General features: G+C 49.4%; 1 protein-coding gene across 2 annotated transcripts in view; it reads right to left on the bottom strand.

Annotated features, from left to right (window-relative positions):
• Positions 1-19,303, bottom strand: part of URB1 (URB1 ribosome biogenesis homolog) — a 235,012-nt gene that overhangs the window by 172,229 nt on the left and 43,480 nt on the right. For both annotated transcript variants that reach the window (XM_029603591.1, XM_029603592.1), the window contains exons 8-12: positions 12,592-12,722; positions 11,578-11,773; positions 9,644-9,781; positions 8,805-8,978; positions 8,287-8,434 (exon numbers count right to left, since the gene is read on the bottom strand). In XM_029603591.1, the coding sequence (XP_029459451.1) occupies positions 8,287-8,434; positions 8,805-8,978; positions 9,644-9,781; positions 11,578-11,773; positions 12,592-12,722 (787 nt within the window). The remainder of the gene's footprint in view (positions 1-8,286; positions 8,435-8,804; positions 8,979-9,643; positions 9,782-11,577; positions 11,774-12,591; positions 12,723-19,303) is intronic.

Here is a 19,303-nt window from a genome sequence, read left to right as displayed (position 1 = left end):
AAGTCCTAACCTCTTTAGTCTTTCCTCATAGGGGAGCTGTTCCATTCCCCTTATCATTTTGGTAGCCCTTCTCTGTACCTTTTACATCGTGAAACAGCTTTTTCTGTTGCTGCCCTCGCGACTTGGAACTCTTTACCTTTTGAGGTGTGTGTACAAGATAATAAAAAAAAAAAAAAAAAAAAAAAAATTCAGGTGTTTTTTATTAAAAGCTTCCACAGGAAGGAGGTTGGGGGGGGCTGATGGAGCGGGAATGTTTACACTTATATTACAGTTATGTTATACTCGCAGAGAGTGTCTAAGGAATGTCGTGTTCTCTGTACTGCTGTATGTTTATTAAAATAATAAAAACTGTTTACACTAAAAACCTTATCCACCCCAAGCGATTTAATGATATGGTCCAACTCGTCTGGGGCGGACCCATCAACGTCCCCGTCTCCATCCCCAAGGAAAAGGTCCTGCAACCCAGGGTCCGGCGGATGAGGAGCTAATGACCCCAAGGAATTAACAGCTGTCCGTCCTGACTGTCCCCTAGAGGGATCAAACACCCCATATGGCCTGGGGACCTTCGCTGGTGTAGGTCCCTCCTCCTGCCATTCACCCTATGCTTCTAAAAAAGCTTTGGGCATTAAAAACACAAACTTAGAAGAAAAAAACCTGCTGTCTCTTTAAACCTAGACGAAAAACCTGCTGTCTCTTTAAACCTAGACGAAAAACCTGCTGTTTCTTTAAGGCCCCCCTAGGGGAGGGGCCGCATCGGGAGGAGAGACAGGCTCTAGGTCAGTGGCACAGGCTTAAATTAGATGTAATAAAAGTACAAAATCAGTAGTAAAGTAAGAAGGGGCTTTCCCTGGAATTGGAGGAGAGGGGATAGCGTCCTAAGGGTCCAGGATCAAATCTGGAGAGCCCACGGCGCGCAAAGCCGGAGGGGATTGATGAACTACAGAATCCTTTCCCCCCTCCGGCAAGGAAACAGGCTCGATTTGTGCAGAAGCAGGCCGGCTCTCCACATGTGAATACAAAATGGCGATCGAGGCATCGGGAGGGAGAGGAGTTGCCGCGGGAACAGCCAAGTTCTGTGCCTGGCTGCTGCGAGCGGGAGAGAGAGAAAACTGCTCTCCGCTCCTTCCATGTAAGCTGCCGGTCCTTGTACAGGGTACTGATTAATAAAAAGTAAAAGCTTTTCCTCTTTTTTTTTTCCCTCCCCAGACAGCTTAAAGTGACAGAGGAATTTTACTTCTCTGACAGTAAGAGACTAGTGAAAAGAGACCTGAGACAAGAAAATTATTCCTTACCTGCTAATTTTCGTTTCTGTAGTACCAAGGATCAGTCCAGACAGTGGGGTTATCTCCCCCTTCCAGCAGATGGAGTCAATTAGAACTTTGAAGGATGCTTCCTTAGAAGGTAGTGCACCCTCTACTAATCCTCAGTATGGAGTATATCAAAGCAAAGAGGAAAATCAGGATGGATCAAGAACAATAGAATTAAGTAACAAATAACAGTGTGCAAAAGGCACAAAACAGTGTCAAACAACAAACTTGCAGAATGAACCATTAACCAGCCAAAGATAAAAAAGGCACTGAAGAACAATTTGAGCAGAGAGGCAATTCCAAACCCAATAAAACAGTCAGGGAGGGCATCTGGACTGATCCTTAGTACTACAGGAACGAAAATTAGCAGGCAAGGAATAATTTTCTTTTCCCTGTACGTACCAGGATCAGTCCAGACAGTGGGATGTACCAAAGCTTCCCTCCATAGGGTGGGCCTCGGAAAGCCCTGCTCGAATGACCCTAGAGCCAAAGGAGCCAAAAGTAGGCGACTGTATGTGTAGACGATGAGCAAAGGTATGTAACGATTTCCAAGTTGCCGCTCGACAAATCTCCTGGAATGAGACCGATTGCATCTCCGCCCAGGAAGCAGCCTGAGCTCGAAGAGAATGGGCCTTGACACCCGCCGGAGGTTGTCGACCCGCTCCAATGTAGGCCACCGAGATCGCCTCCTTCAGTCAGCAAGCAATGGTAGTTTTCGACGCCTTGGCCCCCTTCCTCGGACCATGCCAGAGAACAAAAAGATGGTCCGACAAGCGAAAATCATTAGTGGCTTCCAGATAGCGAATGAGGATACGCTTGACATCTAGTTTGTGTAGATCTGCCGATGCATCCGCTGAGAAGAAGGACGGAAGCTCTACCATCTGATTCAAGTGGAACTCGGAAACCATCTTGGGCAGAAAAGCAGGCAGTGTGTGCAAGGAAACTCCCAAATCTGTAAAACAAAGGTAGGTCTCTCTGCAGAAAAATGCTTGAAGCTCCGAGAGTCTGCGGGCAGAACAGATAGCTACCAGGAAAACGGTCTTGAGAGTGATATCCTTGAGGGTCGCGGAACGCATGGGTTCTAAGGGTGGACTGACCAAGATTTGGAGAACGAGATTGAGACTCCATGAAGGATAAAGAGCGTGGACTGGGGATTTCACGTGCTTCACCCCCCTGAGGAATCGGATGATATCCGGGTGAGAGGAGAGGGAAGTTCCCTCTCGTTGATGAAGTAGAGAGCCTACGGCAAAGACTTGCACTCTCAGCGAGTTGTAGGCCAGACCCTTGTCCAGTCCCTGTTGAAGAAAAGATAGGATCTGAGCCACAGAGGAGGTCCGTGGCGACACACGTATGGAGGCACACCAGTTCTCAAAAAACTTTCCATACCCTGATATAGGAGATGGAGGCAGACGTCTTTCTAGCCTTGAGGAGGGTGGAGATAATGGCCTCTGGATATCCACGCCATCTCAGCCGGCGCCTCTCAAAAGCCAGGCCACAAGACAGAAGCGATCGGCCTGGGCGAAAGATACCGGACCCTGATGCAGCAAGCGTGGAAGGTGACCCAGACGATGAGGTCCGCCCACTGCGAGGTTGATCAAGTCTGCAAACCACGGACAACGGGGTCTTTCCGGCGCCACCAGCATTACTGGACCCTGGTGGGACTCTATTCTCCGGAGCACTTGCCCACCAGAGGTCAAGGGGGAAACACATAGAGGAGAATGTGACAGGGCCAGGGGAGGACTAAGGCATCCACTCCCCTCTGCGCCGTACTCTCTTCTGCGACTGAAGAACCGAGCTGCCTTGGCATTCCAGGAGGTTGCCATTAGATCCAGATAGGGGGTCCCCCATCTGTGGAACAGGAAATTCACCACCTCCTCTGAGAATTCCCACTCTCCAGGATCTAGATGTTGACGACTGAGAAAGTCGGCTTGAACATTGTCTACGCCTGCGATGTGGGAAGCCGCTAGGCGGCAGAGATGAGTCTCCGCCCATGCCATCAACCTGTCTGTCTCCCGAGAGACATGCCGGCTCCTCGTGCTCCCTTGGCGATTGATGTAGGCCACAGTGGTTGCATTGTCTTAGAGTATTCGGACTGTGCGGCGATGGACGAGAGGTAGGAAGCGTTTCAATGACAGACGCACTGCTCTGGTCTCCAAACGATTGATCGGCCAAGTTGCTTGGGACGGCTTCCACTTCCCTTGCGCAGAACTCATCTGACACACCTCTCCCCAGCCAGAGAGACTGGCGTCCGTCGTGACGATTACCCATTTCGGGATGTCCAAAGGAACACCCTGGAGAAGATGAGACAGGTTGAACCACCACGAGAGACTGTCCTTGACTCCCTGCGGGAGAGGAAGGATGGCTTGGAAGTCCCGAGACACCAGCTTCCAGCGGAAGAGCAAGGAGCGCTGTAAGGGATGCATATGTGCAAACGCCCAGGGGACAAGATCAATGGTGGAAGCCATGGATCCCAGGACCTAGAAGTAATCCCACGCCGTTGGAAGCGAGAGACTGATGAATCACTGTATCTGAGCTATGAGTGTATGAGCCCTGTCCAGGGACAGAGACACCTTGCCCAGTGCTGTGTTGAAATGTGCCCCCAGGAAGTCCAGAGACTGAGATGGAGAAAGGCTGCTCTTGGCGAAGTTGCCCACCCAACCGAGGGAGTGAAGAAGCGTCAACACCTTGTCGACAGCCCCGTAGCACTGGGCTGAGGACTTTGCCCGAATGAGCCAGTCGTCCAGGTATCGGTGCACCAAGACTCCCTCCCTCTGGAGATCGGCAGCTACTACTATCATCACCTTCGTAAAGGTTTGAGGAGAGGTTGCAAGACCAAAGGGTAGAGCCTGGAACTGGAAATGCTGTCCAGGAATCTTGAATCGCAGAAAATGCTGGTGCGCTTGGAGGATGGGAATGTGTAGATAAGCTTCCATCAGATCCAGGGAGGCCAAAAATTCTCCGGAGTGTACCACCGCTATCACGGAGCGCAAGGTTTCCATTTGAAAGTGGGGAATCTTGAGGGCCCTGTTGACCATCTTGAGATCCAAGATCGGGCGGAAGGAACCTTCCTTCTTGGGGACTACAAAGCATACCGAATAATGTCCCCGGCTTACTTCCAGGGGGGGACCGGGCGAATCACTCCGAGAGCCAGAAGCCTGTCGAGTGTCTGCCAGACTATGAGTTGTTTCTGGATTGGGCCACATGGAGAGAAGAGGAACCTGTCTCTTAGTGGCCGAGCAAATTCTAACGCGTAGCCGTGTCTTACAATATTCATCTGACGTGATGTTATTTATTTATTTATTTATTTTAAGTTTTTCTATACCGGCATTCACAATAGATATCGCATCGTCGGTTTAAGGTATGCAGTTACAATAAAACAAGGGAGTAATACAACTTGGAGCATAAAAAAGAAGCAGGGGATTCTGACCCACTCCTCGTAGAAAAGGGAGAGACATCCCCCTATCCTGGGAATCGGGGAGTGGGCCGGCATAGCTTCATTGTGAAGACTTGGAGGATGTCCCCTGGGCCGGACCAGAGCGGGGCTGTTTTCGGGCACGAAAGGACTGAGTCCAGGATTCAGATCGAGAGGACGGCTGACGAGGAGCTGCAGTCCTTGCCTGGCGGAAACGACGTTGATTCCTGAATCGGCTTCTAGTGGAATTAAAAGACCTAGAAGAACGAGGGCGATCCTCTGGCAGTTTGTGTACCTTATTCTCTCCGAGGGATTTGATAATCTGGTCCAGATCCTCCCCAAACAGTAGCTTGCCCTTGAAGGGTAGGGGATCCCAGCTGCGACTTGGAAGATTTATTTATTTATTTGTTTTTTTTTATATACCAACATTCAAGACGATAGTCCCATCATGCTGGTTCACAAGAAACAGGGGTGCAATTAAAATAAACTTTACAATTTGAACAATAGTGCAGAAAAGCAGTTACATGTAACAGGGAATCATCAATAACTTGGAGTAAGAAGGAAAATGAATCTGCCAACCAGTTGCAGAGCCAGAGGAGGCGTCTAGCCGAGATTGCAGAAACCATAGATCCGGCCAAGACTCTCAGAATGTCATATAGAGCTCCATATGCTATGACGGCCTCTAGGTGGTCTGCCTGAAGTGCTTCCTCAGGAGGCAACTCCTGGGAGCTGAGCAGCTGTTGAAGCCAGCGGAGGCCTGCACGCTAAGCGAAGGAACTACAAATGGCCACCCGGACCTCCAGGGCGGACACCTCAAATACTCTCTTAAGAAACTTCCAGCTTTCGATCCTGAAGATCTCGCAAGGCTGCACCACCCGTTACTGAAATGGTAGTTCTTTTCGTCACCGCTGAGACCGCAGACTCTACTTTGGAAACCTTAAGGAGCTCCAGGAAATCATCCGGGAGAGGATATAGCTTATCCATGGCTCTGCCGACCTTGAAGGAGGTCTCCGGAGAATCCCATTCCCTGGATAACAGTTGAAGGAAAGTGGGATGGGAATGAAAGGACCTACACAGCGGACATAGACCAGCAAGAAGGGGGTCCCCTTTCTTCGCTGCTGGATTAGGCTCAGGCGGGTCCTGAGGAGCCTCAATGTCCAATTCCTGTAGGATATGTGGAATGAGGGGGTCCAGCTCATCCCTCTGGAAAATCCGCTGGACTCTAGGATCATCCCCTTCCAATTGAGCCGTAGTTGAAGATTCATCCGAATCCGGGTCCTGCTGAGGAACAGGACCCCCCACAGAGGGGTGTACCAAACGGACCCTTGGAGCGCTTGAGGTGGTCAGAGGTACCCCTGGTCCCGGAACCGCTGACCCTTGGGCACTCCCCACGGTCTGGGCATTTCCCAAGACCTCAGTGGAATCAGCCATTCTGGGTACCTTAAGAGGAGGAGGTCCCGCCAGAAATTCCTGGTGCTGGCCCATCCTGGCCAGGTAAGCATTGTGAAGCAGGAGAACAAAATCCGTGGAAAACGGAGGTGGCCCCGCTGGAGGAAGAGATGGGAGGGGTTGGGGAGAGCTGCTAATAGTACTACCTGCAAGCTTAGAATGCTCCCACTAAAACAGGAGCGGAGGCTACAGGAAAGCTCTCCAAATAATTTCCTCAGAAAATTCAAAGATTTTTTTTTTTTTTTAATTAGACTTGATCCATCCAAAAGAAAGGAAAGCTGAGGAAAATAGAGAAAATTCCTAAAATAGCTTTCTAGTCATCTCAGTGGGGAACGAAAGCCACCACTGTCATCTGCTGGAGTCAAGAGAATACAGAGGATTAGTAGAGGTGCACTACCTTATAAGGAAGCATCCTTCAAAGTTCTAATTGACTCCATCTGCTGGAAGGGGGAGATAACCCCACTGTCTGGACTGATCCTGGTACGTACAGGGAATCACCAATTTACATTAGTGTTCATTCCTTACACTACTAGAACTCCGCCTATGGAGTATTACAATTGTTAGCTCTTCCCTTGGCAGGGGGATCCATAACAGATTACTAAACTCCCTAGCGGACTTATATCAGATTGCCAACTCCTCCCCTTGGCGGGGTGATTTGTTACGATTGCTGGCTCCAGCCCCCTGGGGAGCAGATTCCTAACAGATTGCTACTCCAAGCACCAGAATTATAACAGATTGTTAACTCCTCCCACTACAGGAGTGTCCAGCGGCAGAAATACATCACCATCATCTGCTGGAGCCAGAGAAATACTGAAGGATCGCAGGTGGCACACCAGTATATCTAGGGGGTGCTTTTCAGCTTTTCTCTGGCTCCATCTGCTGGAAGGGAGACATAACCCAGCAGTCTGGACTGATCCTGGTACGTACAGGGAAAGCTTACTCTTGCAATATGCCTACGGTGGGTTCTGAATAACTGACGATGGTTAAGGTACCTCTTTGACTGATCCGGTTTAACATAAATTGTTTGGAATTTTGTGTGTTTCTTTTATTATTTTATTTTCATTTATTTTTTTAAATTTTACTGATGTGATGCTGTTTTGTAATGTATTATGTATTGTTTTTTATTTCTATATGTAGTATTTAAATTGCTTTATGGATGTTTTATTGTAAATCGCTTAGACCTTTTTGTGTTAAGTGATTAATAAATTTTAATAACTGAAATGAAATACTTAAAAGATCATGAAAACCGGAGCAGTTCCTGAGAAAACAAAGAGTTGCCTAATACCAACCTAGCAGCACAAATGCACTCACCTAAGCTTGCATGTGGGTGTCCCTGCAAAGCAGCAAATATTTATTTTTACAAATTATACATTAAATAGGGATGAAGTTTTGTTTCATTTTATAATTATTTCAGTGATTTGGCAAGGACTGTGAAGAAATATGAACCCGTACCGATTCTCTTATGTCCTTTTTAGGTCTTATACAAAAGGTTTCCTTGCTTTTACTTTTTTTTTTTTTAATAAAGAGGATGCATCTTAAAATGGGCACATCCAGAATTATCCATGTCATTCGCAGCCCAGCACTTTCCTCCTGCTCTTTATGGGCTTCCATCTCAATCAGAAGTGATCTCCACTGGGCTACGGTGCCAGGAGTCCTTCATCCACACTGTCTTTAGGTCACGGGAGGACACCCCCACATGGAAGTTTGCATTTTCAAAATCTATGCATATTATTTTCCATGAAAGACGCACCCGCAGAAAAAGCAGGTTCAAAAGTCCGCGAGTACTTTATACGTCACAATGCAAACGTGCACACCAACATTCACTTTAAAAATGGGGGCAAAATTCACAAGTCTGAAAACTACCCCCATACAGTTACATTAACTTTGTGATACAGTAACTAACAGGCTTTCACATTTTTACTAAACAGACACTGCTTTAATATTCTCACAGAGTTAAAAGAATACAAGAGTAATGCTTGACAAGTTAAAGAAGTACTTCTGATCTTCAAATGAAAAAATTCTTAGGGTATCACTCCTGCGTACGAGTACAGAGCACAAGGATTCACCACCAATAGTCAAACCCGTGTACATCGCAGGAAGGGATGACCATGGACTTACCGTGCTGCTGAGCCATTTCTGGGACCTCTCCCAATTCCTCTATGCTATGAACAGTTTCTTCTTTCCTTTCCTCTTTTCCATCATGATCCTTCTCTTCTTTTGGCAGCGACTGCCAAGTTGCCACAATCTGGTTCATGTCTGGCAAAAGCTGCAAGAAATGCAGAACCAGCAATCCCAGTTCACTGTACAGAACTAGAGGGGGCAGGAGGGAACTCAAGGGCAAGGAGCGGGCACCGATTGAGGGGCCTGGTGGGAAGGAGTGCTTGGGCACGGTGCAACGCTGAAGCCAGAGGCTGTGCAGGAGGAAGCACGGGAAGAAGGAGCAGCAGCGGGACCAGAAGAGAAGCGGGAAGGAGCATGGGGACAAGGCACCAGCCAAAGCCAGAATCCAGCAGGAAGGACAAAGAGTAGCACCAGAGCCAAGGGAAGCACAGGAGGTAGTGTGGGGCCTCCACCCAGAGCGAAGAAAGGACAGGGTAGAGGGGTTCCTGATACAGACCGAATCCATCTTCTGGTACCTTACTGACAGCCTCTCTGTACTTCTGGGCAAATTCCAGCATCACAGCTGGAGTATAGATAGCTGATTTCTGCCACACTTCTTCATCCAAGCAGTGATCAATATTCTTCTGAGCTCGTTTCAAAACAGAAGACATGAGGGACAGAGTAGAATGTTTCACTGTTTTGCTGGATAGCTAAAAATACAAAATATTAAAATTAAAACAATAAAAGGCATGCCGTTCAAACTTTGGTTATTACAGAACTGATATGCGTTTCCTACTCTCCCACACCCTATTTCCAAAGCTGTGCTTCTACAGACGCTTTCGTGTGTCCCAAGATTCAGGGAGCACACGCCTGGATAAGGAACAAAATGATCTCAACTTGCTGCCTGAGTGCACCATGTGAGGAACTGGCACCCCAAGACTATTATACGAAGTCAGGACATTAAAAAAAAAACAAAACAAAACAAAAAACCCTCGAAAGATGGAACTGGAGGGTCGCACAAAGTCTTCTAAAGCTGGTCTACCTTAAGGCAGGATCCCAGACAACAGTCTTTAAAAAAACTTTCAAGAACAGAGCTTACAATGCTCATTTCTACCCACACTCACCCCTCAAGATAAATTACTTCTGTGTTGGCTAGCCTCCCAATTAGATGCTCTCTAAAAAAAAACCCCAGTGTTTCTTGACTTCCTTTCAACAGATAGGGATTACAACCAGCCACAGTCTTCACCATAATCCTCCTTTGTGTGTCCAAAAACTATTAGCCTCTCGCTGAATTGCAAAACATTTCCCCCAGACCTCAGCTACAAACCACATTCAGCAAACATCTGTATCAAGTAAGACAGAAGACTCGGCATACATTTAGCCCCTGGGTGAACATGGCTCTATTGCATACAGGGGGAACAGACGTCACCATCACCATGGAAAGCAAGCGAGAGAGGGGAACAAACTCCGCTGTCTTGAATGCAATGGAAATCTCTGGCTGGGCTTCATAGATCTGGCAAAATAAAACGAAAGACATTTTTTATACTGGGCCAAGGACCGTTAACACTCCAACTTTCCATAGTTAACAAGGCACCATATTTTGGCAAACTTGTGTGATGAGGGTCAGGAGGGACCATGTGTTTATTAGGATTGTCAAATTTGCCAAACGGATGGCATGTGGCTGGCCTGGCTAGTTTTACTTCAGGGTAAGCCAACAAGACCATAAAAAAAACAAAAACAAAAAAACCAAAAGAGCAACGTAAGCACAGCAATTCACCAATCACTGAACTTCTTAACATCAGACCATCCCAATGCCCTCCCATCCCTTCTCCACACTCTGCCAACCACTCAGGGAGCAGACACTCTCTCCAGCTCTCTTACCACTCATTCCAACTCTCCCTAATGTTGGCAGCTGGGAAAGAGCAGCAGCAGCATCAGCAGCAGGTTATAAGTGAGCATGAGGCCTTGCATCCTCCTCCCACCCAGGGGGTGCAGCGGAAGGGTCACTGTTAGGACTGTGCTCGCCCTCTCTCCTCCACGATCCACTGACAGTCACCACCAATTGCAGCTGGCAGGAAGTGGCAGCAGGTGGGGTGCCTCAGTTGCCTTCCCTCCCTTTGTCACTTAGAGCCAGAATGTTATGCTCAGTTCAAAGCCCAACCCTCTGGCTCTAGGCTGCAGAGGAGGGGGGTGGTTTCCAGTGAAGCTTCTTCTCCCTGGACTAAGAGCCAGTAGGGAGTCATGACAATGCCAGCCCTGGGCACTGGGGGATGTATGAGGCCCAGAAGAAGCCGGAGCTGGCACTGCAGGTGGAGGTAGGTATGCAAGTGCAGTCTCTGCCCCAGAGGGCTGATAGGAGAAAGGGGCTCACATATACAGGACAGGAGAAACACCTTTGCACATATGACCCTTCTATAAATAGTTTGGGTGGTTAGAGAAGAGTTTGCAGGCAGGGCTCTATCCTTGCTCTCCACTCTGTCATGGGTCTGGGCTTTCTGTCCCAGATGTGACAGATTTTAGCTTTGGGGGTTGTTGGTTTTTTTTTGGGGGGTTTTTTTTTTAAACGTGCCTGCTTCTGGACTCTCTGTTGCTAGGGGGACCTGGGCTGACACAGATATGAGGAGACAGCATCTCCCCAGAAGTCCTGCTCCTCAGAGTCCCACTGGCTGGCAATGTAATGAGTGAGGGGTGGGGAACAGATCTGCAAAGAGGAGTGGATCCGCTCCCACATATTTAAAAAACTGTATACACAATAGTAGTGCACCCACCAAGACAATTAGAGGGAACATTGGTCTGGGGATGGGGTAGAGAGGAAACAGATCTGCTTCAGTGGGTTGGTCTTTTTTTTGGCAGGACAGAGTTGGCAGCTCTAATGTAGATATTCAGGAAACGAGCTTCTGTTTAACTAGCAAAACGAACGGTGACTCATATGATTAGAAAAACATTTAACAAACAGGATATTCATTAAGCAAAAGCTGCCAAGGTTTTCATGTATGACATTTCTAAAATGGAAAGAAAATTCACACCTTCTGTTTCTCATAATTGTTGGATAAGAACATGCAGAAATGTGTGATACAATAAGGCAAAAGACTGCTGAGACAGGAATACTATATCACACTTAAAACGCTGACCTTGCAAGGCATTTGTGCGGTCATCTTCAATGCACAATGGTAACCTAGCATAGTATCTAATTTAAAAAATATACACTCATAAAAAACATGATCAAATAGGATCAACATCACCAAATAAGAAAAAGAAAGACTTTTTATTTAATACAAATATCAAGAAAATGCTTTAGTACATTCTTACCCTTCTTAAAAGCTTAACATTCTGCAGCCAGGTAGTCTTGACCCTTGGCAGGAAGGAGTACTGGGTTTCCTTGAAGAATCTACCAAGTAAATCTGGGCAGCACTGGAGGATCTTCACCACAAGCTCCGCTTGAAGCTCATCCTCGGTGGCGGTCTTTAGGCCTCCCAGGAAGCGAAGCAGCACCAGGTTCCCTGCTCTGGGAAGAAAGGAGCATGCAGGCACGCATTCAGTACTGCACTGCAGTTTATGGACAGGCCCTTGTGGCTGTAACAAAGCCAAGATTAACCATAGGCCTGTCTCCTACAGGATATGCTTAAAAGTCAGAGCTATCATGGCTTTTTTCTCAAGAATTAACTACAGTAAAATGTGGGGGGAAAAGATTTTTCAGCTCTAAAAATGATTAAAAAAATAAAATTAAAAAAAAAGTAACTATTCCCCAAAACAGGCCAACAGAAGACAAAAGTCACATCCCCTCTATCCCAAAGAATTCTTCTTAAAGATCTTTAAAGGGCGTTCTTTGTGACAGAACAGACATGTTAATACCAAACAATACATGTGATTAACACAGACCAGCAAACTCAGCATCATCCTCCACAGGAGTGGATGAACCCTGCTCTGGAAGGCTCACTGCCACATGTGGGAGAAGGAAAGTCATCCTCTATGCGTCCCTAAGACTGCCAACAAGGGTGCCAAGTAGTGCCAAACTGGGACAATTTTGTGTTTGTTTGAGTGATGTGGGCAATTGTCCACTGGTAACCGAACTGGAAGGAACCACAAACTCGTTTCACGGAGGCCACTATTCTCAGTCACTTCTGACCCAAGTTGACTTTGAGCCAGTGAAAAGTTCTGCAAATTTGTGTCAATCCCCTGAACTATGTAGTCCATCGAGTTGTAGGACAACTGATCAGGAATGGCAAGAGACTGCAAAGCAAGATCTGGATAGATGCCTATCTTCTCATGGTGCTAGCTGCGGCTGAAGACACAGCAAGCTAAAGCGAGTGGTCAGAGTTTTACCTGCTGGAGGTGCCAAGGCTTGGGTCATGGAAATTAATGCCATGTTTTAGAGAGCAGCAGAGGTCCAGTAGGAAGCTGTGCACTAATTCTCTTATCATAACCTTTCCTGCATCCCTGGGATCCTGGATGCCCTGTTCAGGGTAGAGAAGAACACAGAAAACATCTCTCTTTTCATGCTCATTACTATTGAGTAAGCCAGGGAGTAGGGAATTTACACAGCTAAGTTCACCTAGATACCCAGCGGCACATTGGAGAAATTACTTACCTGATAATTTCGTTTTCCTTAGTGTAGACAGATGGACTCAGGACCAATGGGTATAGTGTACTCCTGATAGCAGATGGGAGACAGAGTCAGATTTCAACGCTGACGTCAGCCTACATATACCCGTGCAGGAAGCTTAGCTCTTCAGTATTCTCCTCGAAAAGCAATTGTGGATGTGTGTGTGTGTGCTATAATAACTTGTTTAATTAGAACTGGTTCAACTGATTTCCAAACTGGAGACCGACCGCCAGTGCACTCAACCGAATAACGCCGACACCCGGCAAGTATGGGTGTCATGAACTAAGGGTAATACCTGGCTTACCCGTGCTTGTCTTGTTCTCTGGGTTTGCCACCCGAGATTTCCGATTTCGGGGCAGCCGTGGGTGGGATGCTGAGTCCATCTGTCTACGCTAAGGAAAACGAAATTATCAGGTAAGTAATTTTTCCATTTCCTAGCGTGTAGCAGATGGACTCAGGACCAATGGAATGTGCAAAAGCTACTCCCCCGAACCAGGTGGGAGGCCGTCCGTGGTCCACTTAGTACTGCCCTTGCAAAGGTTCTGTCCTCCCGGGCCTGGACATCCAGGCAGTAGAACCTGGAGATGGTATGTATGGAGGACCACGTTGCCGCCCGACAGACCTCGGCAGGCGGCAGCATCTTGGTTTCCGCCCAGGACATTGCCTGGGCCCTTGTAGAATGGGCCTTGACTTGTAGAGGTGGAGGTTTCCCTGCCTCTACGTAGGCCACCTTGATTACTTCTTTGATCCAGCGGACTATGGTTGCCCGCGAGACCGCTTCCTCCTGTTTCTTCCCACTATGAAGGATGAATAGGTGGTCCGTCTTTCGTACAGATTCCGACCTTTCCAGGGATCGGACTAGGAGTCTGCCGATGTTTAGATGGCGAAGAAGGCATGAATCTTCCAAGTCCTTATGTTCGTCTGGAGATGGCAGCGAGATGGTTTGGTTTAGATGAAATTGAGAAACCCCCTTCGGGAAAAAGGAGGGGACAGTGCATAGCTGTATGGATCCTAGTGTGAACCTGAGGAACGTTTCCCGGCAGGCTAGCGCTTTAAGTTCGGAGATGCGAAGAGCTGAACATATTGCCACTAGGAATGCAGTCTACAAGGTCAAGAGCCATAGTGACAGACCACGTGTAGATCTGAAGGAAGCTCCCGCTAGGAAGTCTAGAACTAGATTGAGATTCCATAGGGGCACCGGCCACTTTAATGGTGGTTGGATTTGTTTGACCCCTCTCAGGAAGTGGGAAACATCTGGATGGGTTGATAGACTGATGTCGTCCACTTTGGCTCTAAAACAGGCCAGCGCAGCCACCTCAAACTTGAGGGAGTTGACAGACAACCCCTTCTTCAAGCCGTCCTGCAGAAATTCCAGGATCATGGGGATTTTGACTGTCCATGGAAGGATCTCACGGTCCTCACACCAGGCTTCGAATACTCTCCATATTCGTATGTAAGCTAGAGACGTGGAGAACTTGCGTGTTCGAACCAATGTGTCAATCACTGCCTTAGAGTATCCACTCCTCTTCAGGCGAGTCCTCTCAATGGCCAGACTGTAAGAGAGAATAGAGTCGGGTCTTCGTGGAGGATTGGTCCTTGCCGGTGAAGGTCCCTGTGTGGAGGCAGGCACAGAGGGTTCCCCGCAAGAAATCTTCACATGTCTGCGTACCATGGCCTTCTTGGCTAGTCCAGGGCCACTAGAAGTACTAGTCCCTTGTGGTGTTCTATCATGCGGATTATCCCGCCCAGTAGTGGCCATGGGGGAAAGGTGTACAGCAGGTCGTCCTGTGGCCAGGTCTGGACGAGGGCATCGATTCCCCGGGATTGCGGCTCTCGGCTGCAGCTGAAGAACTTGAGAACCTGAGCGTTGGATCTGGTTGCCAGTAGATCCATGGCTGGGGTCCCCCAGTGGTTTATTATCAACTGGAAGGCTGTGGTTGACAGCGACCATTCCCCTGGGTCTAATCTCTCTCTGCTGAGGTAGTGCGGAAAGATGTTGTCTTTTCCCGCGATGTGGGCAGCTGAGATTCCTTGCAGGTTTGCTTCCGCCCATGCCATGAGGGAGGGGGTCAATTTCCAGGGACACCTGTTGGCTTCTGGTTCCTTCCTGGCAGTTGATGTATGCAACTGTTGTGGCGTTGTCAGACATGACTGACAGATTCTCCCCGGAATCTGTGGCCGAACCGTAGGCAGGCTAGTCTGACTGCTCAGGCTTCCAGTCGGTTTATGTTCCACCCCGACTCTTCCTTGTCCCATTGTCTCTGTGCCATCAGTTCCTGACGGTGGGCTCCCCACCCTCGCAGGCTTGTATCCATGGTGAGCAAGATCCATTTCGGTGAGGATAGCCTTATTCCTTTGCTCAGATGGTCCTCCTGTAGCCACCATTGGAGCTGCATTCGAACCTCTGCTGGTAGCTGGAGGTGCATGGAGTATTTCTGGGACGTCGGATCCCATCGTGACAATAGGGAACATTGTAGTGGGCACATGTGGGCCCTTGCCCATGGAACGACTTCCAGGGTTGATGTCATGAGACAGAGGACTTGGAGGTAGTCCCATACCTTGGGGCGAGCATAGTTCAGCAGCTTTCGCAGCTGTCCCATCAGTTTCCTTCTCCTTGGAGGGGGGGGGGGGGGGGGAACAACCTTGACTTGCTTGGTGTCGAACCGGACTCCCAGGTACTCTAGCGACTGGGAGGGCTGTAGGCAGCTCTTGGCTGTGTCGACGACCCACTCGAGATTCTGCAGTAGATTCTTGACTTTGATGGTTGCCTGGTGACTTTCCTCTGGAGATTTTGCCCTGATCAGCCAATCGTCCAGAAATGGATGTACGAGGATTCCTTCTTTCCTCAGTGTGCCGCCACTACTACCATGATTTCAGTGAAGGTATGAGGGGCGGTAGCTTGTCCGAAGGGTAGTGCTCAGAACTGGTAGTGATGGTCCAGTTTCAAGAAGTGTAGGAAGCGCTGATGGTCATGGTGGACCGGGATATGGAGATAGGCTTCGGATAGATTCAGTGAGGTCAGGAATTCTCCCAGTTGTACTGCCCTTATGACTGAGCGTAGGGTTTCCATGCGGAAGTGCAGTACCCTCAGGTAGCGATTGACAGTCTTAAGATCCAGGATGGGCCTGAACATTCCCTCCTTCTTGGGGACTATAAAATAGATGGAATAGTGACCAGTATTTTGTTGATGCGTGGGCACAGAGGTTATCGTCTTTAGGCTGAGTAGTTTTGTCAGTGTGGTTTCCACTGCCGTCCTCTTGGAGAGGGAGTGGCATGGTGATCTCACAAATTTGTCCGGAGGGATGCTGTGGAAGTCCAGATAGTATCCCTCTCGAACAATGGTTAGGACCCACTTTTCCGACATTATCTCAACCCATCTTTGGGAGAAGAGGGTAAGTCTGCCCCCTATGACTTTTTCCTGAGGATGGGTCTGTTGATTCTCATTGTGGGGTGCGGCCGGGGCCTGTACCTGAGCCAGTTCCCCTTTTGTGTCTGTTCCGAAAGGACTGGGCCCTGCCTGCAGGGCGAGGTGCTTGGTATGTGTTTTTGTACGGTCTAAAATGCTGGGCTCCTCTGCCCTTGGTTCTTCAGGGAGAGGAGTGCTGGTCTCTTTTGTTCCTGTACTCCGGTAACAGAGGTTCTGGGGATTCGCCCCATTTGTTGGGTAACTTCTCCAGTTCGCTTCCGAACAAGAGGGATCCTTTAAAAGGCATTCTCGTGAGGTTCGTCTTGGAGGTCACGTCGGCTGACCAATTTCGGAGCCATAGTTGCCTTCTGGCTGCCACTATGGAAGAGATGCCCCTGGCTGAGGTGTGCACCAGGTCAGAGGTTGCATCCGTGAGAAAAGATATCGCCGGGTCTAATGTTTCAGCGGAAGTGGTTGCGTCCCTGGAGAGAAGCAAGCAGGCACGTGTTACAACAGCGCAGCAGGAAGCGATCTGCAGGGTCATTGCTGCAACATCAAATAACTGTTTAAGGATGGATTCCTGATGTCTGTCCTGGGCATCCTTGAGTGCAGTTCCTCCTTCGACTGGGATGATAGTGCGCTTTGAGATAGCGTAAACCATGACGTCCACTTTTGGGAACCGTTGGCGTTCTTTGGCCGTTGGTTCCAGGGGTATGGGGCTTCTAGGGCCCGTCCTCCTTTGAAGCTGGCCTCCGGGGCATTCCATTCCAGGTCAATCAGTTGTTGTACGGCCTTACAGCATTGGGAAATAGCATGAGGCCTGATGGAGATGACCAAAACTGGGTTCGTCTTTGGCTCCGCAGTGGTACTCGCACCTGGAATGGCCAGCGTCTTCAGGGTCAGAGACACGAGAGCTGGTATCTCATCTTTGGAGAAGAATCGCATCATGGTTCGGTATGGTTCCATTCCTCCAGGGAGTCAGACTCTTCCCCCGAGGTGTGTGTGTCCCCTAAGGGGAGGCTTTTGCCTGGATGGGGTGAATCTGGGTAGATGCGAGAGGCCCTTGGAAGGTCTTGTGCTTCTGGTGGAGACTGGGTCTGTGTTGCAGGCGGTACCAATTGTGCCTGGACAAAGGTTTGCAGCCTTTGACAAATTCCACCCAAGAAAAGGTCCCTGGGTCCATATTGAGTCCAGTGGAGGCCCCCGAGGTGCCCCCCCTGAGTAGGCGCCGAGTCGGAGATACAGAGGTCCATGGTACTATCATTGGTGGATCCGGATCCCTCTACTGGCTGTGGAGGGCCTTGCTTAGGTTCCCCTTGAGCCTCTTCGCTCTGCAGGCATAGGGCAGAGGCTATTTCAGGTTGGGCAGCTCTCAGGTGGCAGGCTGGGCAGAGGGCTTGTCCCTTAGCTTTCTTGGCCAGCTGTGCCATGATTTGTGTGCGTGGAGTGGCACAAACTCGTCTGTGCGCGTAGGTGCGCGTGCCAGGAGGCTTAGTTGTGCGTTCCAGTTGTGCCGGCGATGTACGTGCGGGGTGCACGCGCAAGCTACCACTTTGTGCGCCTGAGCGAGATGTGCGCATCACTGTGCGCACTGACCTATTTATGCGCTCGGCACCGTTGTGCATAAGTCAGTTGTGCGCCTGGCTCGCTGCTGTGCGCACGGCTCAGTTGTGCGGACAATACGGCGATCAAGGGGGGGGAAATGGGGCAGACGACCACGCGGGGAAGATGGCGCGTCCGCAGACCGATTCTGTAGCCATAGTTGTCTCCTGGCTGCCACTTCTGAGGCAACGCCCCTGGCTGAGGTGCACACCAGGTCTGAGCTTGCGTCCGTGAGGAAGGCTGCTGCAGGTTCCATCGTCTCACCAGTGTACGTTCCGGAGTTATTTGCCTCTCTCGAGAGGAGCAAACAGGAACATGCAATCTGCAGTGTCATTGCTGTTGCGTTGAAAGCTTGATTCCAATTGTCTGTCCTGAGTGTCCTTCAATGCAGCCCCTCCCTCAACAGGAATCGTTGTTTGCTTTGAGATGGCACAGACCATAATGTCCACATTTGGGAAACACAGGCGTTCCTTGGTCGTTGGTTCTAGAGGGTATAGGGCTTCCAAGGCCCGACCCCCTTTGAAGCTGGCCTCCGGGGCATCCCATTCCAGGTCAATCAGTTCCTGGATGGCTTCCATCATTGGAAAGTAGCTTGAGGCCTTACACAGGGACACCAAGATGGGGTTCTTCTTTGGTTCCGCCAGAGGGTCCGTGACTGGAATACCCATAGTCTTCAGAGTTTGGGAAACAAGAGTTGGTAATTTGTCTTTGTGGAAGAAGCAAAGCATGGTTCGGTATGGTTCCATTCCTGGAGGGATTTCTCCTTCTTCCAGGGAGTCATTCTCATCATCTGAGGTGTCTGGGTCCCCGTTAGGGAAGTTCTTGGTTAGGCGAGGCATGTCTCGAGGCATCCGAGCCGGGCCGAGAGGATTTTGTGCTTCTGGCAGGAGTTGAGCCTGGGGCGCAGCTGGGGCTGGATTGTGCCTGAACGAAGGCTTGCAGCCCTTGGAAAAATTCCAACCAGGAGAAGGTCCCTGGGTCCATATTAACCCCAGGGAGAGTCGGAGTAGGGACCCCCTGTGGGGAAGCCATCTCAGAGATGCATAGGTCCGGGGAGCTATCGTCAGTAGCTCTGGAGCCATCTCCCGACAGTAAGGGACCAGGCTTTGGTTCCCCCTGGGCTTCGTCGCAGTGTAGACACAAGCAGGACTCCAATTCAGACTGCGCAGCTCTTATGTGGCAGGCTGTGCAAAGAGAGTACCTTCTGGCTTTCTTGGGTGCCGGTGCCATTGTCTCTGTGTGTTTATGTGCGTGCAGTTGTAAACGCGGCTGTGCGTGTAGATATGTGCCCGGGCACACTCAGTTGTGTGCGCCGCTGTGCATGCAGCTATGCACGCGTCTGTATTGGACGTGCGCAAGTTAGGCGCATTGGCCGTCTGGCCTGCCCCGCATGTACCGCTGGCTGACCCCTCCTCCAAGGGTCT

Source organism: Rhinatrema bivittatum, chromosome 5, assembly GCF_901001135.1.
Source record: "Rhinatrema bivittatum chromosome 5, aRhiBiv1.1, whole genome shotgun sequence".
Classification (NCBI taxonomy): Eukaryota; Metazoa; Chordata; class Amphibia; order Gymnophiona; family Rhinatrematidae; genus Rhinatrema; species Rhinatrema bivittatum.
Note: the sequence above shows the minus strand (reverse complement) of the source record. Positions and strands in the feature narration are given on the sequence as shown.